We start from the raw sequence: 23,425 nt of genomic DNA, 5'->3' as shown, positions 1-23,425 counted from the left end.
AGGAATTTAGACCATTTGTCAAGCCAAGTAAGGTTATATAGGGAAAGACAAAACTCATCTGGAATTGAGACTTGTAGAGGATGTCAAGGCCAACAAGACATTTTATGGTAGTAGTTAAAGACTAAAGAAGAAAAAATGTGAAACTATTGCTGAAGGCAGCGTGTGATTTAGTGTCAATAAATCATTCCTGCCCGACCTGGATTGATAATAAGGCTGGATTTCTGGATGAGGGGAAAGGCGTGGATGTCATCTGTGTTGTCTGTAGCAAGTTTTTAAAAATTAATTCCCTCAATGTATTTGTATCCATTTAGGATCAGGTGAGATTGAGGAATGGCCAATTAGATGAATAAAAAACCAGTTGTAAAATCGGGCTGAGAGATAGAGGTTAGGGTCCTACTTTTCCTCTAGAAGTGGAATACCAAAGGGGTCTGCCCTGAGACCTGTCCTGTTTAATGTCTTTGTTAATGACCTGGACAGATGGAAAGAATAACAGATGGGCACCATGGTCTGGTCTCATATTTGACCCTTCTTTGGGTACGAGGTTGAAATAAATAATCTTCTGAGATCCCTTTCAACCTGCATTATTTTATTATTCTATGACCTCAGAGGAGTCAAAATTATAATGCAGTTCTTTTTTTGCTCTCATTTCTGAAACAAGCGCTGTTATTCTCTTGATTTTCTTTCAGTAAGTTTAGCATGTTAGAATAGAACTGACACTATCATGTTAGAGTAGAAGAAATTTAGAATAGAACTGTAATGTACCTTTCCTTCTGAAATTCATCTGTTTCAGTTATATCCTGTCCAGTTTCATTTCACACATTAATAGGTCTGTTTCCATTTCTCTCATTGAACAGTTTCTTGTTTTAATTTAGAAGTAAAACTTTATTAGATGCTGAAGGAAGAACTTCCTCAACATCCTCAGTTGTATTCCATCCAGTCTAGCAAGCTCTTGGCTGTTCAGTTTACCTGTGGGTACTATGTATTCCCCTGTTGTTTTTGACTGTCTCTTTAACTAGTCTTGGTTTTATTCTACCTTGGTCCACAAAAATTACTTGTTTCAGGGTTTTTTTTGAAGTTTAATTGCTCTAAGGTCATATAATATGTAGCAGAAGGTTAGTTAAGTAAATTGAGTTGTATAGTATTTTGTTATGTGCAGCAGAAATCCTCTAGTTAACATTGCCCTTCCACATTCAGTAGAAACTTTCTGATTGAAATATTTGAGGAGGAAATTCTCATTCTCTTCTAAACAGAAAAAATTGCTTTTTTCTGTAAAAAGTGAAACATATTTCTAAAACTACAAATGCATAAAAAGAAACCTTAGATTTTAATTCTATACATACTGTTAGGCAAAGTTGTCAAGAGTAGATATTAGAGAAACTAAAAACAGTGAAATCAATTGAAATAAGTATTTGATGTGCCATTACATTCTCTATGTTTTAAGCTGTGTTTTGTTTCTAACAGATTTTGTCTTCTAAGAGTGACTCCCGTTTGAAGCACTTACTGCAGCGAGCACCTGAGTATTGTCCAGAATCAATGGTAAGGCTAGCTAGAAAAGCTCTTCAAATGAGACTTGAACTTCAAAGTAGGATTATTTTTTTTTTGTAAAGCCATCATAAATTATATTACTTGCAATAAGGTGGCATGTAGAAGCTATGTAATGCAATGAAAATCTTATCTACGTTGTAAAAACCTGTACTGGTGACTGTCACTTGGATGTTAATGGTAGTGACTTAAATTAGATCATACATTCCAACATGTATATGGCACAAAGCTATGAGGTCTTGGGCTAAGACAGGAAGGCCCTGATAGCTGCACCAAATTCTTTATGGCCTTATCTGAGAAAATGAAGTAATGCTTTTATTGGATAAGTAAGATAATGGTTTCCTGAAAGTTCTGTAGTGTCACTAAAGTTCTTTAGTTTCACTAAAAAAAGAGTGTAATCTGCTCACTCTTCTAAGGATGATCTAATCAGGGAATAGATAAATATGGCCATTCAGATCGTAAATTTTTTAGAGTCTTATCTCTTGGCACCCTTCTGCAGTCAGAAAAGCCTGCTTTCTTCTGGTAATTTCTGTTACTTCTGAACAGTATCAGTACTGTTTGCAGCAAGCCTAAAACACATGCTCAGCTCAAGTGGGCAATGAGTAGGAGTAGTAAATCTGGGAATAACATTTAATAAGCATCAAGATTGTGTTCCCTTATAGATCCTTTCTTTCAGTGTATCAAAGTTCCTTCAGTTTTTTGTTTCTGTGAGTCAATAGCTGTGAGGTCTCAGAAAGTTAGAGATAGCTCCTAGTATGAGTAAAATCTGTCATGAAAACCTATTGAAGTGATGAATAGCATTTGGTTTGATACTGGTTTTCTTTATCTTTCATTCCCTGATAAGACAAGTAGAATCTTATCTGTATAGAAGTGCTTCTGATAAGACAGGATTGGAGATTATCTGAAAGGCGAAAAATGACCCGATGATTTTTATAACTATTTATAAATGACAAGTCAGCTGTCCAGTGTGGATCTTGAATTAATATCACTGAACTGACAATATCTAGATATATAAAATAGTTAACTGTTCAACTCAATACCATATTTGCTGTTCTCAGATATCTCTTCTGTTGTTGGACAGGTGTTCTGGTGCCATTTCACAGATGAGCAGACAGGTTTAAATTTAATCAGACAATGTTCTTGAGCACTGGTTACAGACATTGTGTTGTGCGTGTTCCTTCAAAAAATATGATAGAAGGGGTATTGCCTGATATTAATTTAAAAAACAGCTGTCAACACAAGAGGTGATTTTTTTCATGGAATCATAGATGCATTTAGGTTGGAAAAGGCCCTAAAGGTCATTGAGTCCAACCATTAATCTCCTTATGAAATAAAGGAAGTCAGCTGAATCAAAGGGATGGAACTCATACAAGTAGCAGCTCTTTACCATCTTTGGGTCTTGCTTTGCCTCTTGTCCAAATAGAAAACTTCCACAGATACAGAGGACAGTGTTAGATCATTAAATACTTATCCATTGCAACTTTGGAAAGTCATCGATTCCTGTGATGATAGATAGATGTGTTATTGTGTGACAGTATGGTTTGCTGTGTCAGTGTGATTGAAACCCTTTATAAAATTTGTTTTCTGTGTGGTTATGTGTGTTTAAGGTATTTTTAAGCTGGTGGGAAGGAATGCCAGAGCAATAAGCTTCTCCACATGCCTTAGTCCTAGACAAATCTTGTTCTTTTTCTAAGTTGCAGTTTAGTTCTGTGAACACTGATAGAGAGAGTTGAGTAGCTTGTGTATTCTAGATAACTTCATTATGTTCTGCATCTGCAAAAATGGCTGCTATTGATTCCATAGTCTGTGCATAGCAGCCCTCTCATTGAAGGAAATGGTACTCAACTTCTATCATAGCACTTCTTTAAAAGATGTTTAAGCATAAGAATTCTTCCAATCAGATGTTTAAAACCCAGTGAAAAAATGCTGAAATTGCTGGTTTGAGTCTGCTAGAAACTAATTCTGTAGACTTGCTTTTGCTTAATTGTGTTTTTACTTTCCAGAGAGAAGTATGGGGTTGTATAAATTCTTCTTTACCAGGTAAGAAATACCAGTTGACTATTCAACCATGTTGCTTTTGCACCCTCTGTGTTTTGATATTGTGTCTGCCACTTGCACCTATAGATTTCATGATAATTTAACTTCCATTATGCATCTAATATAAGCTGTGTGGTGTTTAGTTTCCTCTAGTTTATAATGAGTTACCTATACATTTTATTAAGTTTTGTTTTCTTAGTTAAAAAAAAATTATGTGCTTGTATAATTAAACGTGTTCTTCTGTAACAAATCCAGGAAATATCAGCATTTCTTTATTTTCAAGCTTTTTTGGATTTTTGGGTTTTGTTACACCTTAGCCTGAGCTACAAAATGGTTGATACTCATGAGTTTACTCTAGATGCAGCATGATTTAAACAAAAACTGAGTAGCACAGGGAGACAGTAAGAATTAGACAAACAATTTAAGTGCACTTTGTGAACCAAAGTGAACCAAACTTCTTGGTACAGGTGGATTTAGAAAGTGTGACAGGTTGAAGCTGCCCAAATGCCAGCTCACCCACAAGAAGTCATTTATTCACTTTCTTCTGCTATAGTTAAGGAGAGTAGGGGGGAAGGAAAACTCATGGGTTGAGATAAAGATTAGGAGAAAACACTTTGAGGGGAAAGTGAGCTCAAAACTTCAAAAGATATAAAGAAAAAAAATCATTAACAGAATTAAAAGATGATAATGAGAACTAAAATAAACTTTTAGAACACCTCTCACCCCACCTCAGCCTTTTTTCCTTCCCACCGACAGCACAGGGAGACAAAATGATTTTTAGTCAGTTTGCCACCTTTTAATATCTTTCTTCAGTTCACTTAGGGAGAGGAGTCTCTTTTGCCGTGCCATGGAGTACTTCTCACAGGAGACAGTTCTCAGTGAGCTTTTCCAACGTGGTTTTAATTGTCACGAGTAGCAGTCCTCCTGAAATCTGCAACGTGAAGTTCTTCCCACGGCTTGCAGTCCTCCCACAACTGCTTTTTGTGGGCCTTTTAGTTCATGGGGTGCAGTTTTTAAGGATTAGCTGTTCTAGAGTATAAAAGCAAAGGTCCTCTTTCTCTATTTCTCAAAGCAGGGGTTCTCTCTCTCTCTCTGTTCAAGCCTCTCACCAGATCACAGCTTTTCAGCATCCACACGCTCCAGCACGAGTGCCTTTTCTCATGGGCTGCGGGTGAATGCTGCATCCCCCCATGCACTTCATGAATTACAGGGGAACTGTTTGTTGTATTATAGCCCTCAACATGGCTTGCAGAAGAATCTCAGCTCTGACTCTCAAAGCTCCTCCTCCTTTCCCTCCCTCTTTTTCACAGACCTTAGTGTTACCGTGTTGTTCTCCTCGCTTCTTTCTTTTTCCTGACTCGGGAGAGAATTGGTGTTCATTGGTTCATTTGTTCCCAAGTTCTGTCAATTGAAAAGATTGATGAAAAGTTGATTTCATCAGGCTTGCTATGCCTCTTGCTGTTGCTCACATGGTCTAGGCCGCATGGGTGCTCGTGGCCCTAGGATGTCCCCCCCAAATAGAGATCCTTGGGAAGGGGCTTGGCTGCACCACTGGCCACCCCTCCAAAGGCAGAGAGTTTCCCATGTTTTTTTTTTCTTAAATATGTTACCACAGAGGCATTACTAGCTTCTCTAATTTGCTTAGCAGTGTGCCAGTTCTCAGAGCCAGCCAGCAGTTGCTTGTGCCAGGCACAGAGAAAGCTGCTAGCAGCTCCTCACAGAGAATCACTTCTTTCCCTCCTCACCAAAAGTCAATTAATGCAAAACCAGCATAGAAAGTTAAAGCATAAATCACAAGATAGGGCTGTAATGTTAAAAGGAGAGATCAAAAATAGATGAAATCAGTCTTAACTAGTCCATTATATCATGTGTAATTTCTAAAAGACTTGGAAATTACAAAATTAAAATGCTTTGAAGTTAAAATGCTATAGTTGGAAAAGTGAGAGTGAGGAAAGAGGAGGCTCTAACAATTTTACAGCATCTGCTCAGACTCCCCCCCTCCTTCCTGTACCCCCACCAGGCTTCTGAGGCAAACTGTTGATTCCAGTGCTTGTAAACAGACTTTCTGTCTTACTGATTAGAAACCTGTGTGCAGTTACGTGGCTTGTACCCTACTGGAGTCACAGAGACACAGCAGGAAGGCTCCCACAGCACAGCAGGTGTGCTGTGGGGGACAGGTACAGGAAGGCGAGGAGCAGGAGTTGCCCGTTATGTGAGAGTGTTAACTGGATTGCATGGAGCTCAGCCTGGAATGGATGGTGAGCCAGCTGAGAACAGCCTGTGGGCACTGGAGAGCATTCTACAGAGAGCCCAACACGGGTGATGGTGTGGGCGCCTGCTGCACACTGCCTCATCAGGTTGAAGTAGTCAATGAAGCCTTCTTTGTACAGCTGGGAGTCTTCTTCACAGGCCTGGCATTTATGAGCAACTTTAATCACCCTGGTACCTTTAGAAGAGAAAACACATGAGGGTACAGGCAGTCTACTTGGAAGAATCTTATGGGCCGTGGATCTGGAGAAAAGGAGAGTCCAGGAGAGCTGCTTGACTTTCAAGGATCACCTTATCCAAGCTCCACCTTATCAAGGATCACCTTATACAAGCACAGTGGGGTTAGAAAAGCCAGAGCCTATCAGGAGTTGATCCTGGTGAGTTTTGTGATGGGCAGCCAGAAAGCTTCTTGAGCTACATCAGCAGGAGAGGAAGACTGGTGAAAATGAGATCCTGCTGCTGAATGAGGCAGGAAACCTGATGGCAAATGACACTAAATAGCCTATGGTTTTCTTTGCCTCGGTCTTCACTGGCAAGGTGAGCCTGCAGGAATGCCAGGTCCCTGAGATCAGTCGTAAAGTCCAGAGCAAGGAAGAGTTGCGCTTGATGGAGGAGGATAGGGTTAGGTATTGCAAAGGGATGCTGATGACTGTGAAGATCAAGGGAAGAGAGCAAGTCCACTCCTGCCCGTAGAAAGGGCAAGGAGGACCTGAGGAGCTCTAGGCTTGGACAGTTTCACCTCAAACCCTGGGAAGGTAACAGAGCAGATCTTCCTGCAAACAATTTCCAGATACATCAAGAGCAAGAAGTTGTTTATAGTCAGCATGGATATATGAAGGGGAAATTGTGCTTAACCTACCTGATAACCCTCTATGATGAGATGACTACCTTCTTAGATGAGGGGAAAGCAGTGCATTTTGTCTACCTCAGCTTAAGGATTTCATCACTGGTTTTTATGACTTGCTTATAGACAGACTGATGAAGTGTGAGCTGGATAAGCAAGCAGTGGAGGTGAAGTGAAAACTGGCCAAACTGCTGTGCCAGAAGCATCACAGAGTACAGCTGTAGGCCCGTATCCCAAGGGTTGGTGCTGGGTCTAGTCCTATTGTTCACCCTCAGTGTATTCACCAAGGATGCAAAAGTGAAGGGAAAGGTTGCTAGACCAGATGGTTGTGCTGCCATTCACAGGAATGTTGATTAACCAAAGGAATAGGCAAAGAGGAACCTCGTGAAATGTCAGAAAAGGAAATGCCAAGTCCTGCACCTGGCGAAGGCCCCATGCTCCACAGCACACAGGAGGCTGGCCAGCTGGAAAGCAGCTTGGTAGAAACATTTCTGGGAATCCTGGTGACCAGCAAGTGGGACATGATCCAGCAATGTGCCCTTGTAGCAAAGAAGACCAACAGCATCCAGACTGCATCAATGAAAATGTTGCCAGAAGGTGAAGGGAGCTGATGCTCTACTCAGCATTGATGAGACCACATCAGGGATATTTGTGATCAGTTCTGGGCATTTTGGACAAGAAAACCATGAACACTGTGGAGCAAGTTCAGCAAAGAGCCACTGTAAGGTGATTAAGGAGTTGGAACATATATGAGGGCAGGCTGAGAGTTTGTTAGGCAACTAGATGATTTGTTATGGCTCAGGAATCTGGATTGTTCAGATGAATTTGATTAATTATCGTAACTACGGGCTCCAATCAATTGTGCACTAAAGGTGTATTTTCATCATAGAAATGCAGACAACTACCTTGATGACAAAATTAATTTATGAGTTACTGTATTAAGATTGAAGTTCAATGTTTCTTGAGAGCGTGACATCAATTTATTCATGATCTTGTCTGCTGGTTGGATATAACCTGGAGAGAAGACCACTTGCCAAGAAAATATTAACAACAGCTGAAAATTATCAGCCTTCTTAATTTGGCATGTATTTGTAGCTTGCTTCATTCTTTTATCACCATTTAGTTTAGTTCCAGTATGTCTGAAACCACAGGCCCTGTATTGCACAAAATGTGGATGCCTGATTACTCAGTGGTGGCTTCTCAGTGGTGACACTGCCCCTAAAGCTGTCCAGCTGTATTTACCATGTGTTTCTCCTGGATACAGCTAGTTATTGCAGCAGAGATTTCTGGAAATCTTTTTTTCATATTTCACATGATGTTTCTTTGATGTTTTTAGATTGTTTATGCCTTACGTTATCAATCCTGCTAATAAACACTCTACCAAACATTACTGATTGAAAGGAATCTCCATATAGGAATTTATACAGTAATGACTGATGTGTCATTTTATGCCTAAAACATAGTGAGTGGTTGATTTGGCTATTAACTGTACATATGTAGTGAAACCTAAATTCCAGATTCTTGAACACTGATTGCATGCTACTGATGGGTGTGCAACAGCGATTTCTTTGACACTGTCAAAAAGATGCTCAACCTCTGAAAAACTAATTTTGCACCCCAGTTGTGGAAGTGAAAGGTGAGCTGTACTTGCAGTTGTTTGTGACCTTCACAGCTGCTTTGAACTAGTGTGAATTGGAAGGCTGAGGCAATCTTGATGCCAAGAGGATTTTGAGAGTCTCCAGAAGGACCCATGGATCACTGGCCTGCAGTGCCTTGCAGAGGGTCTGAACCATTCAGGTGGTCAAACTGAGAGAATACAGGCTAGAACCAAAAGCTGAAGGTGCACCTTTGTCCCTCCACCTACTGCTGCCTTACTTGTGTCAAGCATTAAGCTTTTAATTCATATTTTAATACCCATTACACATATTTTAATTTCCACAGGGAATGTGTCTATTTTGCTTTCTGAAGATTTGCTCCTCCTTTATAAATTTGCCATTAGTATTTTCTTATTTTATTATTAGTATATTCTTAATTTACCTGTTGGAATGTCATGAAAGACAGATGCTGGCAAGACTTTCTATGCCACCTGTATTTGTAAAGCCAACAAAGTGTGTTTTAAAGGCAATTTTCTTCATGGTAAATACCAGTTGGCCATTGTTTTCGATTGATTGAAATTGTTTTTTATTATTTTTTTCTAAGTGTTTTCTTGGCATTTAAATTCAAGATCTTACACCTAGCTCCTTCACTTCCCATTTTTAAAGCTGGACATCCCATATGGGTCTTCTAAACAGGGATTTCCACTAGGCTTAACAGCATTTTTTTTAAATTAAGTTGTTGATTCTTCTGCTTTCTGCTTTTTTATTTCTGCATAAAGAATAAAGTTTATGTATATAATAAAGTATTGCTTTATTTTTTAAATATCTGTAACAAAAATGAGTCGTTCAAGTTGAATAATTCTACCTCCTGTCCTAAGAAAAAGAGTGTAACAAGTTTGTCAGTGCTGCTGGGCAGCTGCATAGATCAAGCCTTCCCTTTATTTCTGTCTTTTTAAGTTACATGAGTAATAGATACAGGAATGCATTCTTTTATTTCTGGTGTTTGGAAAACATTAGAAAATTTGTGTTTATTATTAAATTAAGAAGGTGAAACAACTTAGGGCAGCAATTTGCTTCTCACCATGTTTCTATGTAACTTGATGGTAAGAAATGAGGATCATGCAAACAGTGAAATAATTGGATCAAGAGAGACAGGGAGGTGGGAAACTCCTGTTGGAGATAGTTCTGGCTATGAAACCATGTTGCTGGGGAGATAAATGACAGAGGAAGTGTTGTGGATTAACCCCAGTAAGGTTAATTATGCTAATTACCACATGGTGTTTGCTCATTCTCCCATCAGTGAGACGGGAGAATCAGAGGGCAACAGTGAGAAAACCCATGGGTTTGGATAAAGACAATTTATAATTTAAAAATGGAAGAAAAAACAAGAAAGAGAGGAGGAAAAAACCTAAACCCAAGAAAAACAAATGATGCAAAAGAAAATAATTGCTCACCACCAACCAAATGATGCCTGGCCACTCCCCAAGCAGGGACAGCCCCTGCCATCCTCAACCCCCAGCTTCTATGGCTGCACATGCTGCCACATGGTATGGAATGTCAGCTGTCCTGGCAGTGTCCCCTCCTGACCTCTTGTGCTTGTGAGTCCCTATGGAAGACAGAAAAGGCCTGGATGCTGCCTCTGTTTGCAGTAACTAAAACATCCCTGTGACACTGTTTTAATCAGAAGTCCAAAACATAGCCCCATGCCAGCTCAGCTGAAGAAATTTAACTCCATCCAGACCAAAAACATCACAGGGAGTACAGAGAAAGAACACAGAACATTTTCTGCATTGGCAAAGTTGGTAGAGAAATGTGCTGTTGAAACAAACAACAGGATGTATCTGTAAAAGATTATGTTGTCAGTTTGAATGAGATTTTTTTCCTGATGTTTTTTGTTGTTTTATATTTCAGATTAGATAGATTATCAAAATCTAATGTTTCTATTGAACATATAAAGCAGGTTGCATAAAGCATCTTTAACCTCGGTGTATAGAAGGTACTTCATCAATTGCTAGTTTCAGTATTTATGAAAACACAGACTTGTCCTTTTTGCTTAAAGTTGGTTTGGAATTCAAATAAAAATGTAATCTGTGCATTGGCTTCTTGAATGGGGACAGGATTATCAAATCTGAAAAGCAGAGGGAAGGGAAAATGGTGGCATAGTTTCTAGTGTAGTAAGTTCTGTCATCTTTATTTCCCAAGGAGTTTTGAAGAAGTCTGACGGGTGGGTTGGTTTAGGCTGCTGTGAGCTGGCTATTGCTGTGGAGTGTCGGCAAGCGTGTAAGCAGGTAAGGCTTTCACCCTACTGACTGGATCCAGACTCATTCTGCAGCTCTCTTAAACCTAATTTTGACTTTTTTGTCACAGTCTCTACATAAAAGTCATTACTTTAAAATAATGTTGAATGAAAGGCAACATGTGGCTGATCCTAAGGCTCTTTTTTTTTGTAGTGTCTTGTTTAGTGATACAACATTGTGGCTACAGCCCCAGACAGATTTTTATGCCTCTTCAAAGATTTTTTTGTTCATCAGATGGAAGAAAAGGGGTTTTTTTTGTGTTAATAGAGCCGGTGTTTTTGTTAAGTAACAGTTTTAGGCATAATTCATAAATTTAGCAATGACCTTTTTATTAAAAATCTTTGAAGCATTTAGTGATTTATTCTTTTTCCCCTAAATATGTGTTAGTGGCTTTAAAAACATCTGCAAAATCTGGAAGCATGTTTATGTTTATCATCATCCTTGTAATTCATTAGTGGAGCACAGATGTACTTAATATTCATATTTGTGAATGTTGCCTGTGTAGTTTTAATCTTAACCAAGCAGCCTACTGCAAACTGCTGTCATAACAAAAAAAGTCCTACTTTCACCCAAAAGCACAGAGTTTAAACTATGTGGCAAGAGATGAGTAGTGTGGGAGAGAGATGAGGAGTGAGAAAACAAACTGTGTGTTTTTGATCTTCAGAAAAGAGGATGTATGTTTATTCTCAAACACATTTTTTTAGCCATGTTTTCAAATATGTCCTCATGCTTAAGTGTTTTCCAGACCTGATAAAGACATTGCTGTTTATTGTGGTCTTAGTAAATTCTATTAATTTAATCTTATGATTGTTACATCATTTCTCATTATTTTCTGAATCATCTGTTGTATTGTTTGATTGCAGACTGTTGTTTCAGAATCTTAGCTAAATTTTGTACTTTAGCAGACTCTGGTTAAAACATTTCCTATTTTTTTTTTTAATTTGTACTAAAATCTGAATACCTGCCAAATATTAAGGATAATGGGAAATATTTGGATTTTAATTTTGATCCTTGGAGCTTGAGGGGTTTTAGAGTCATTTTGAAGGCAGTGATATAATAGGTCCGAGGTCAGACTTTACCCAAGTGCTTTAAATTACTGGAGAGGGAAGTAACATGTTAGTAGTTACTATAGTTTTGAATATCTGTCATGAAGAAAGGAGCACAAGCTTTTGTATAGAACCAAGGGATCTGCAGTTTGAGGGGAGAATTTCTGCAACTCAGTTTGACAATGGGAACCAGAGAACTGAACATACAAGAGGGAGGAGAATGGAAAGCAACTCACAAGTGATAAATCAGCAAGGAAAAATGGGGAGATCTTTCTGCTCAAGCTCTTCCATTTCTTAAATGCTTCCCATATTCTGCAATCTGGCAAACCTCTCACAAAACCAAGGTTGTTTTGTGTGCTTCCTCTATCAACTAACTTGGTGCAGAAAGATGAGAATTTGGGTTTTCATTAAATGTCATAGTAACAATCATGGCATCTGCTTTTTTGTCTTAAAGCTTTACATGGATGCCTTAGGTTCTTAAAGGAACATTTTAATAGATCATGAATCCATTGTTGTTGCAGTTAATTTAAAAGTAGAACTGTCTTTACTTCACAACGTGATTTTATTATTTTCTACTACAAATGGAGAAATTTATCTGTCTTTCAGGCTTCTGCAAAAAATGATGTTTTAAAGGTCTGCAGGAAGGAATATGAGGTATGTTTTTATGTGTCTGAATACATCTGAAAATAAAATCAACTTTTATATCAATTGTTATATACATTCTGTAAAAAATATCCTGTAGAAGAGGGAAAGTTCAATCTTTTTGTAGCTGTATTTCTGAATGTGCTCATTTTCATATGAATGTGAATTATCACACTACTGTTTTTATGAAAGTATAATCACCTCCTGTAAAAAAAGTTCTGTATTTTTTTTAGACTTGTATATACCTTAACTTATATGAAAAAGTTGCAACTTTAAAATTGGATTCCCAAGAAGTTTATTTCATAGGAGTTTTGAGCAAAGTCAGCATTCATTGTGACCATTCTATCTGTCCGAAACCTTTCAGCTTGTACGGTGAGAGTCAGCTTAAAAGCGACCTAAAGAAATAAATTCAGGAAAGAACAGCCTTAAGTATTCTGTCTAAATACAAATAATTTCAAATGTATAATTTTTTGTAACATCAGTGAAACTGTTGATGCTTGCAGTTATTTTTACTGTTCTGCTCATAAAATTAATCATCAGGATAACTTCAGAAATCTGCCTTTACCTGTGTTCTTTTTAACACAGTGTGTAGAAATGCTATTCTGCAAGGACTGCTTTTCTTTTGATCTTTGTCTTAATTAAAAGCCAAATTCCTCCCACCCCCTTTCATCTCATTTCCTTCTGCCCTAAGTTAGGTAGTCCTGCATCAGTTCTGCTCATAATCAAGAGTTCAGGATAGCAGACAGTTTTCTGTTCTTTTGATTTGGGCAGAAGTGAAGCAGTTTTCCTGGTTTTTCCTGGAAGCACTGAATTATGTTTTTAAAATTTATATTCCCTTCCGTCCTTTTATCTAAGCAATCTACAGAGTATTTCCTTGGACTCCTCGCTGTGGAAGTTAGTGTGGGTTGAAGTTGCCGTAGCTTGTTCTCTTAAAAATGCGTTTTCATTTTAAGTAGTTCTGTCTCCTTTCATGCTGTAATATGCTATACTGTCAACATCTGCAAGCTTCTCCTCTATTATGCTGGTCTGTTTCCTTCTTTTTTTCTGGATTTCTTCATTGCTGTAGGAGGTTGGCCAGTATGGGTTGAAGGAGAACGGGAGAGGAAAGGTAAGAGAATAAAGAATGACTTCAAAATGGTCATAGTCATCTTATTTACTTTTCCAGTTTTTATCTGGAAGTTTGAAAACTGGGCATCTCAGTCTTAATCAAGAATAATCCTGCTGTTATTGTACAGAAAACCTTAATGATTGCTATCTGTGCAAGACTAAAAGAGGAGAGGGAGAAAAATCATAGTAGATGAAATCATTCTTCTGATTAGGGAAGAAGGAAAGAACTTTTAATGAGGACCAGGTGTTGTAGACACAAATAGTGTGTCAGGGGCAGAAGTTAAGTATCAGATGTTCTAGATCTTCAGTTATGATAAAATTTTGTATGACAATGATTTTTCATATGTATCCAGGCTTATGGATGCTCATGGAAAGTAATACTTAAAATGCTCTTGGGAGCATTGAATAAGTAATTGTTGTAGAGTAATATTGCCAATAAGAAATAATTGGTTGTAGAAAATTCAAGGAAGTTATGCCTAAGATTGAAGATTCCAAATAAAACTTTTGGAGGGAGCCTGCAGTTTCCCACACCCTGTCATTAGTTCTCATTAAAAAAAAAAATAAAATATTGTTCTTACTGCTTTGGTGTATAAGTCCTGCTCCCTCTGTGGTCTGTGAGCAGCTGCTGTGTCCTGTACTGTACTTTGCATTCAGTGGGGTTGGGGAAAAACTGAACTGGGGAAGGAGTGGCTGCTTCAAACTGAAAGAGGTGACAGGAGATCAGAAATTGCATGTGAGTCACATAAATACAGTGTGACACATACTGTATTTGGTTTTGCATTTAAGAATTCATACTTTGCTAAAAATGAGGATCCAGTTAAAAACTTTGCAGTATAGATCAAAGTGCTTGGTAGTCAGCTCTCAAGTCTGTTGCTGAAGTATTTAATAATTAAGTACATGACATGAAAGTAAAAACTAGGTGAGTGAATGATGTAAAATATAATTCCCCTTTTTGTAAATACTCTCATAGCTTACCATCTTCTTAACTTAATTAGCTCTCTCACATAAGGATTTTCCAGATCATTTTCACAAGCTGCTTAGAATAGTCAGAACTGTGCATAGTACACTTTTGTAACTTTTGAGATTAGGTAGGCAACTTCGTGAGTTACCCTTCAGCCTTGCACTCAGTTAGTGAGGGTGAAGGAGGTAAATCTTCAGGGGTAGGGCATAGGGTTCAGAGCAGTGAAAAAAGCCAAACTCCATGCAGGAGGTGTCACCAAGTTTGAAGTCACCAAGTGGAGTCTCAGGTTGTGCAGTAACAGGGTCACTTCAGCATTGATGTGCTTTTCACAAGATTAATAGAATATGCTTTTCCTGCTGATCATATGTTTCTGCATGATTTTACTGTAAATATTTATGTTTATTTTAATTTGGAGTTTTTACACATTTTAGAAAAATATTGTGTTGGAATAAAATACTCAATTTTTATCAGTGCTTTGATGATGGCATGTCCTGTTAAACAATTTTTTATTTTCAAGTAGCACTGCATACAGAAATGAATAAATTTAACAAAACTTGCCCAGTATTTTTGAGTGTTACCAAAAGGTATTTTATTTGCCTTCTTTTGAAGGTTTTAGTCTAATAGTCCTTTTTTCCATCTTCTGCTTCTCAGATACTCATTTTGTAGTCTTCATTTTTCCTCTAGTTCTGTGCACCTCAATTCTTTTATCTTTCACTACTTCTTCCAGCTTTCTGTTATCCTGTTCATCTTCCTCTAAAAAGAAGGTAGGTAATAGTCAAAGGAAGAAGAAAAAAGAAGTGGAGATGGTATGGATTGTATTTAGGATTTTCTGATTTTCGTATTTTTAAAACTTTTCGTGTAAAGTGGGGGTTCATTTTATAAAAGACCACATGGAAGAAATGCTTGGAGGAACAACTTAAAATACTTCATTAATCTTAGAATAAGCTGTAAAGGCTTTATTACTGTGCTTAAGATGGCTTTTCTTTCTTCTGTGCATGGAAAGGGTAGCACTTAAGTTTCCATTAGGTTGCAGCTCTTGAGTCTGTGCACTGCATATTGTGAGTTCACTTCTCTGAATATTAAGAGCTCCAGTTTTTACTTCATGTGTTCCAGATAAGACATTCAAACTTGTCTAGTTAATTGGCACTGTGAGAGCTTTACTGCAGCTGAGAACTAGTAACATCTCCCAAGTAGTTGAAATGCAACTGGAAATGTCACCACTTATTTAGCCTCTGCTCTTAAAGCTACTTTTGATACACAGTAGTGAACACTTGTGGTGTCCCTGGACTGTTTAAAGGTAGTTTTGCTACCACAGATTTGAGCACTCTTCAGCCAAATCTCACTTTGGTATTTTACAGTTTTTAAACACAGAAACTTAAAATGCAGTGCCTGCAGCTTCAAGTGCTTTAATGGGGATTCAGAAAAGTATTCACTCTGCTACGGTATTGGTTTGGATTTTTTCTTCTAAGGTCATATGATCCTGCTTTTTGCTGAGATTTTGGTGAGTGCTGGCTACTAATGACCCCCACTGAAAAATGCAGTCATCAGTTTTTAGCTCTTATCTAATTGTTTGTGTGGATTATTCCAAGACAATAGATAATAACTCAAGGAACTGTTGAGGACATTGTTTAGCTAAAGGTTCCTAAACAGTTTTAATGAACTCCTAAGGCACAGGACTGTGTGTGGCCTCTGGAAGTACTGCTTAATGAATTCAGGATGGATTCTGATCATACACTACACATTGTAGATAATGTTATTGTCATCTGCTGGTGCTTTTTGTCTCTATTCTCTGCTCTTCAAAGAAGGTTGATAGAACACTCAATGATCTTGCCAAAATTTGAGTTCCAGTAATTTTGTACTACCTCGCTGTGCAAGTGTTCTCAATTCTTCACTGGTTTACATAATAGAGGAAAATCTTGACCTTACTTGTTTATTACTGCAAGTTTTTAAAGTTTTTAACATATGTTCACCATCATTTTACACTTCAGCTGATTCCACTAAACCTAAGTATGTTACCTTCTGACTTTTATCTTCTCTCAATAAATTCAAAGATTAAATGAAGTAAAGGAGAGATCAAGAGTGTTTTCTATGCTTAACTGCACAGAGTTAAACATTTTACTATTGTATTTGTTAACTGCAGTTAATATTTATAAATTAAGATGGCCTTAATTGGATAGGATCTAGATTCAAATATTTATCATAGTTAAGTTGCCCAAGACAATAGTACTGAACTTATTTTTCTGCCAAAGTTAGTAGATAATGATAATTTTTAGGGAGGAAAATAATTTTTGTGGGTTTTTTGCAAAATACTCTTTAATTTCTGGTGTGAAACAACAGCTTCACTGTCGCTTTTCATTCGAGACACAAGAGGCAGCCACTTAGAAAAAATGTGCTTATAATATGAAAGCATGTCTCACAATGCAGAAGATACCTTCCTTCAGCAAAATGTTCTGCTCTGTTTGTGTTGGGGTGCATGCATTTTTGGGTTTTGTGCCGTTACCTGCAGCTGATGAGCTCCAAAAAGAGCGAAACCAGTGAGGTCCTGCAGTACTGGCTAAAATCTTCCTTCAGGGGGGTTCTGGTGAGGAAGACTGAAAAATGTTCTCTGCTGCATAAACCTCAGTAGCCTTTTTCAATTTCCCTAAAACCAAAAAGAAATCCTTGAGAGTCTTTGGTTTAAGGTGTACATGGTTGTGTTGCTGGTGCCCACCTGCCACTTTCCACTCCTTTTGCTTGTAGTCTCACTGGCTTTAATCACCAGGCTTGGAAACACCTGGCTTTACAAATAAGAGAAGTCTGAAAGATGGGACTTGTGCACAATTAAGAAAAATAATTTGTGGTTTAGAAATTTTGATATTGCCATCTTTGTTCACTTTATTTAGTATTCAACACAAGTTAAAAATGGAATATCCGACTGTGTGTGTACACAGTATTGCCTTTGTACCATAATTTTCCCAAATCTTGATGACTGAATCATTGCTTTAAAGAGAACATAGGTTTGTCTTTTAGTTTTTGTGTTAGTTGGCTGGTTGGTTTTGTTTCTCCTTACCTATATCTATATCTATATTTTACCTTTTGCTTTGTTTGCTGTGTCTTTCTTCACTGCCAGTTCACTCAAAGATTCAGAAGGAACCTTGAGTGGACAGAAAAGCTGGTGATTTCTTAAATATGAATGCTAATTTAGTAGAGATGGACACGAACCTTGTGTTCTGAAAAGAAGTTGCAGTTAGTAATTCAAATCAGACTGTCTAATGCTGGATTTATGAGCAAACAGGCGATGAGACACTAATCTTTATTTTTTTTTAATATTATCTCATATCTTTGTAGCTATGCCCCTCACACATGTGAGGGGTATATACATACACATAAACTGAACAGTTTCCCAGACCTACCCAAAAAAACTAGATCAGCACCCTCACTAGCACTGTATTCTGTGATGGCTACAGATATTTACAATTCTGTGAGATGTGGTGAGTTGCTGTAACAACTCAGTGCAGCTGAAGTTCTTCCTGTGCCTTCCTGCAACTGCAATTTTTCCACACGCGTTCCCTCCCCCTCCTTGCCTTACTGTCCCTCTTGCAGGTTTTGCTAAAAGACAGTGTCTAAAAAATGCTTGTTCTGTTCTAACATAGTATTATACCTGTTGGTATAGCTGACTTAAATCCTCAGGGATGAGAAAAATGGGTTTTCATCAGGGTTAATGAGAAAGATCAGGTCTTGACAAGCTGATGGTATAAGGGCATGCACAAGACTACAGCTGGGAATGGGGACAAGGTGGAAAAGAGAAGCCAGACCACCTCCTCCTAACAGAAACATGAGGATTATTACAGTGATTCAGCAGTCTGTGGAACTGTAGTTTCAAAATACAGAAAGAAGAATTATTATTAGATTGGAACTTCCTGCGTGTATAAGATTGGTGTGTGAAGTTGCTGTGAGAAGATAATTTTGTCTCAATTTGAGCCCTTGCTCAGAGGAGGAATATTAGTAGATACCATAATCTTCTCAACATTCTCCTTTCTTTTGTGTCCTCTGAGCAGGGCAAGTGACACTATTATCCATGAACTGCTTTAGAATCACTTTTTTTGTATCATCCAACTTCTAAATAACATGAAAATTTTTATCTGAGTTTATTGCAGTGTTAGAGTATGGTTCTAAGTATTGTTTGTGCCAATAGTATGGTTAAATACCTGGTATAACCATGGCAGACAGACTTTCCCACAGACTCTGCTGTCCCAGTGCATTCATTAATAAAGTTGTGGTGTTTATTCTACCTGGCTGGTTTCTGTGCCACCTTCCAGTGATCCATGCAGCCTGGCTCTGGAGAAGTCAAATTTCAGCAGCTTCTGAGGACAGTCAGGTTAGGGGCAGTGTTGTTGTGTGTGGCAGGTCCCAAAGAAACTGGATGGCCACCTCAAAGCAAGGCCTCTTTCTGCTGACCTCTGCCTGGCATCCATAGTGAAGGATACAAAAATATCATAAGCCTTTTGGCAGCAGTATAAATCTATTCTTTACAGGTGTGAAGATGGTGACCCCATCTCTGTGTTCTTTCTCCATTAGTTCTCTTGTCCCTCATCTATGTTACACAGATGGATGTGTAATAGGATTTGGTTTGTGTGTAGAAAAGAAGGGAAAATCTAAAGTTAATCAGATGAAAATGTGCTGCTGGGATGAGGAATGTTGCTGCAAATTCATCTTAATCTGAGGGAAATAATGCAGTGTCCATGCTTTTGGGGGAAAAGTTCTGAAATATTGTAGAGGATATTTTTGGCATGAAAATAAAATGTCTGAATTGCTACTTTATGAGATTTGGTGCTCTGTTTTATGTAAGGCAGATTTTTCAATTTTTGTGTGAGGTGTACCAATAGATCTGTACCTTTGTGATCACTAGAATTATGGATAGTTGCTGTTTGTGGAAAAATAACGCACTCTTTCAAGTTAGATTTGTGTTTATTTTCTTAGGGTCTTTCGTTGCCACATCTGCCATGGCTTACCCAAGGTTTAAATTAATTTCTGAGTGTTAACAGAAGGAATTTGATGCTGCTCATTGCAGTAATACAGACTGTCCTGTTTAAAATCTTGTGTTCAGAAGAAAGCAAGTACAAAATATGAATGAAAAATAAATTCCTGCACACAAAACAATATCTAAGACAAAAGGAAAAATAAAATCATCACATTAATTCCTAACACATTTGTATTTTAGTCTGTTTGCAGCAGTACAGATCTGCACAAAAATAGTCCCAAGATTATTTGGGATACCCACTTCTTTGCAATGCAGTGAATAACTAGTAACTAAGATAGATGAAGAATCTAGTGAACTACTGAGCTTGAACTAGGTCTGCATTTTGAGCTCTCTTCCTTCGCTTAGAGGTAGTAGTACATCTGGTGCTTTCCTGTATTGAAGCAAGACTTTAATCCCACATGACTTGGGATCCATCTGATGGTGTTTCTCTTTCCTTCTCTAGATACTGTCTTCTGTGTGAAATACAAATTTGTTTAATTATAAACAGAAATGGGGAAATAGGGATCAGGAGTTTTTTGAAGAGGATTGTGTTTTGTCACTATATTTATGTATTTGATCATGTTCTATAATCTGGTGTTCTGACAATTGTAGAAGTTAGATATGGAGGAGGTTCAAATTCTCTTTACAGTCATATAGTTTTAGTCTCTGATAACTGGCAACTACATTTTGGAATTTCAACCTCATGACTTCATCTTTTCATAGAGTTGCAGGCAGCTTGTTTGCAGTATCTCATTTTTATTTTTATTTGAAAATGTGCTTATTCAGTGTGGGGAAGACTGTGGGTTTTTTGGCAGGAGTTCAGTAGCCATGAGGGAGGGGATCCTACCCCTCTGCTCTGGTGAGACCCACCTGGAGTGTTACATCTAGGTGTGGAGTCTTCAGCACAGGAAAGATGTGGACCTGTTGGGATGAGTCCACAGGAGAGCCACAAAGAGAGATGGTCTCCTATGAAGACAGGCTGAGAGAGCTGGGGTTGTTCAGTCTGGAGAAGAAAAGGATCCCCCTTATAGCACTTTTTGGTGCCCAAAGGGGGCCTAAGAGAAAGCTGGGTGTAAACTTTTTGGCAGGGCTTGTTACGATAGGGTAAAGGTTGATGATTGTAAACCTAAAGAGGATAGTTCCAAACTAGATACGAAGAAGAAATGTTTTTATGATGAGGGTGGTGCATAAATGGAACAGGTTGCCCAGAGCAGCTGTGGATGTCCCATCCCTGCAGTGTTCAAGGCCAGGTTGGATGGGGCCCTGAGCAACCTGGGCTAGTGTAAGATGTCCCTGCCTATGGCAGGGAGTTTGTGACCAGATGAGCTTTAAGGTCCCTTCCAACCCAAACCATGCTATGGCTGGTCTGCAGATTAGAGACCTCTGAAACAAAGCAGCAGGATGTGTGTTTCCCTTCTTCTGACATTTAAGATGTACATCCTCCAGCTGTGCTTTTCAGCTTCAGTTCAAGGGAGCTGGTTGCATGCTTTAGTTTTTAAGGTACATTGTAATGGAGTTATTTTGTTTAGATTTACTATTTGCATGCATCCATCTGTGCAGAATTCTTTTTTTTTTTTTTTTACATAGAATCTTTAAAATTATCGTTAAAAAAAAAATCCCAACATTTTGAGACACTCTGTTATAGCAGTTTACTCTGTTTCTAAGTTAGTCCAGGAAAGTCTTCCAATTTGAGTGCACACAGAACTTTGGTGACCCTTGATCTCTTAATTTCCTTGTTTCACTGTTTGTATAGTGTTTTTGTTTTAATGTAATCTAATTGAAGCAAGTAATACCAAAGGTTTACTAGCTCATTATAACAAATGACTGGATACTTAAATATTTATTTGAAGTTTTCTGGCTTGTAACACTACTTTTGTTTTGATTTCAGAATGCTCTCTTTAGTTGTATTAACAGAAATGAAAGTAAGTACATAATGAATAGTTTATTTTGCTTTTCCTTTGTATCATTCATTTTTCCTCTAAATTGTAAGAGATTCTGTGGGTGAACGTACACACAAACATGTGGATTTCAGACCCATCATGTGGCAAAAGCCACATGAGTGAATTTTCTTACTCAAGTAATAAAGGGATTTGGCTGTTTGTATAATCAATATCAGTTTTTATTGGTGTATCTGTATTTGTGTTTTCTGTCATTTTTTTCTTCTGCTTGTTCATTTCATGTGTGCTGAGTAGAAAAATTAAATGTGTAGTTGAAATTTTGAAGAAGCATGCAAGTGTTTTGTTGCCTGATATCTGTTTAGAAAAAATGAAATCGGTGTCTCAGAATTAGTTCTAGTAAAGTTGTTCTCAAGAACTATTACACGTATTTAACAACATAGTTAATGTTATAATATACATGTTATGTCATAACAATGAATTACCAATACCATCTGTCTGGATTTTTTGAATGATACTGCTCTCATATTTGTTTGTTTATTAGTAGTATTTCTCTGATAATGCAATTATTGGGCACGTCTGGTTACCTAAAATAAGAACAAAACAGCTGAAAATGAGATTCAGCTGGCTTGCTATTCTTCAGTTCAAGGCAGCTTTAGTACTGACTTTTTTCTCCTGCCAGACAAAACAAATGTAGTTTGGCAGTTACAGCTACAATCTCCAACAATTGTAGTTGCAGATATTTCCATTCATTCTGTAGACAGAGATATTTCAATAGAGCATAGAATTTCTCTTTTTTGTTGTTGTTGTTTTGTTTTGGTTTTCATTTCCTTGAGCATCCTTGTGTGTTTTACAGACGTGCTCATCTCTTCATTCCTCTGTGTAAGAACCCATAGATTCTCTGTTGTTTGTTTGTTTGTTTGTTTGCCTCCCCAGTGGGGTCAGTCTGTTGCAGTTACGCAGGTCACCATACGAACTGCCGGGAATATTGCCAAGCAATTTTTCGGACAGATTCCTCTCCTGGTCCGTCACAAATTAAAGCAGTTGAAAATTACTGTGCATCTATCAGCCCTCAGCTTATACACTGCGTGAATAACTACACACAGTCTTATCCAATGAGAAACCCTACGGACAGTAAGTACAAATAAATCCGTCTTTCCTGAAAGTTGTAGAAGATACTGAAAATGTACTTCATGTACGTTTTATATAAAACGTGTTATTTTAGAAGTCTGTCATATAAATTGTATTACTATCATTATATGAATTTATATGATGATAACTTTTGGGTTTAGGTGCATTATTAATTTTTACTTACTTTTCATTTTTACGTGTTGGCTTTGTAGTTTGTTTCCAGACTTGATTCTGTATCAGTTTAGGAGAAGCAATGTTACTTGAGATTCTTTGGAGAACCTTTCGGCACTTTTATTTCTCAGGGCTGTTTTGCTGTACATCTTTAATGTTGTTTCGTGCTTGACTTTTCAGGTTTGTATTGCTGTGATAGAGCAGAAGACTATGCATGTCAGACTGCTTGTAAAAGAATTCTAATGTCAATGAAAACAGAGCTTGAAATTGTTGATGGACTTATAGAAGGCTGTAAAACCATGCCTCTCCCTCAGGACCCACTTTGGCAATGTTTTCTTGAGAGTTCAAGATCTGTTCACCCAGGAGTCACTGTGCACCCTCCACCTTCAACAGGCCTTGATGGAGCTAAGCTCCATTGTTGTTCCAAAGCAAATTCTTCCACATGTAGGTCAGTATCTCTCTAACCTTGTTTCCAGTTGTGAAAGTGCTTAGGAGTTTGTCTTGTTTCCAACCTTTGCCTGAATCTTGTTATACATCAAATAGGAATTCTGGAATTCTTAGGAAAAATACAGGTTCAGGTAACCAGATAGTAATCTGTTGGGTAATCTATTCCTATATAGATGGGAAAATACAAAGTATTCCAATACTTTGTGTCTCAAAACATACTGTTTTATGAGAGGAATCAACGTTTTCTCACATTTAGCACTGGTTTATTAGAGCAGACACACCGAGTTAATGAAACTCGGACCATACTTGTGGCCATAACAGCCAATATTGCAGCCTCTGGTTAAGAGGTCTTAGCGAGATGCTAAAGAGAGACAAAAGGACAATCCACTCCACAAACTCTGAAGGGCCTGATCCTTTCTTGTTAAAACTTTGGCAGTATTCCT

At 37.9% G+C, this 23,425-nt stretch overlaps 1 protein-coding gene across 1 annotated transcript in view; it reads left to right on the top strand.

The window, feature by feature from the left end:
- The window catches only part of RECK (reversion inducing cysteine rich protein with kazal motifs), a 46,260-nt gene that overhangs the window by 4,866 nt on the left and 17,969 nt on the right, over window positions 1-23,425 (top strand). Inside the window, exons 3-9 of the mRNA XM_086843366.1 lie at window positions 1,462-1,536; window positions 3,546-3,582; window positions 10,489-10,574; window positions 12,236-12,283; window positions 21,227-21,260; window positions 22,170-22,367; window positions 22,716-22,983. Coding sequence (XP_086699492.1) covers window positions 1,462-1,536; window positions 3,546-3,582; window positions 10,489-10,574; window positions 12,236-12,283; window positions 21,227-21,260; window positions 22,170-22,367; window positions 22,716-22,983 — 746 coding nt within the window. The remainder of the gene's footprint in view (window positions 1-1,461; window positions 1,537-3,545; window positions 3,583-10,488; window positions 10,575-12,235; window positions 12,284-21,226; window positions 21,261-22,169; window positions 22,368-22,715; window positions 22,984-23,425) is intronic.

Source organism: Cyanistes caeruleus, chromosome 1 (genome assembly GCF_971803275.1).
Source record: "Cyanistes caeruleus chromosome 1, bCyaCae1.hap1.1, whole genome shotgun sequence".
Taxonomy (NCBI): domain Eukaryota; kingdom Metazoa; phylum Chordata; class Aves; order Passeriformes; family Paridae; genus Cyanistes; species Cyanistes caeruleus.
Note: the sequence above shows the minus strand (reverse complement) of the source record. Positions and strands in the feature narration are given on the sequence as shown.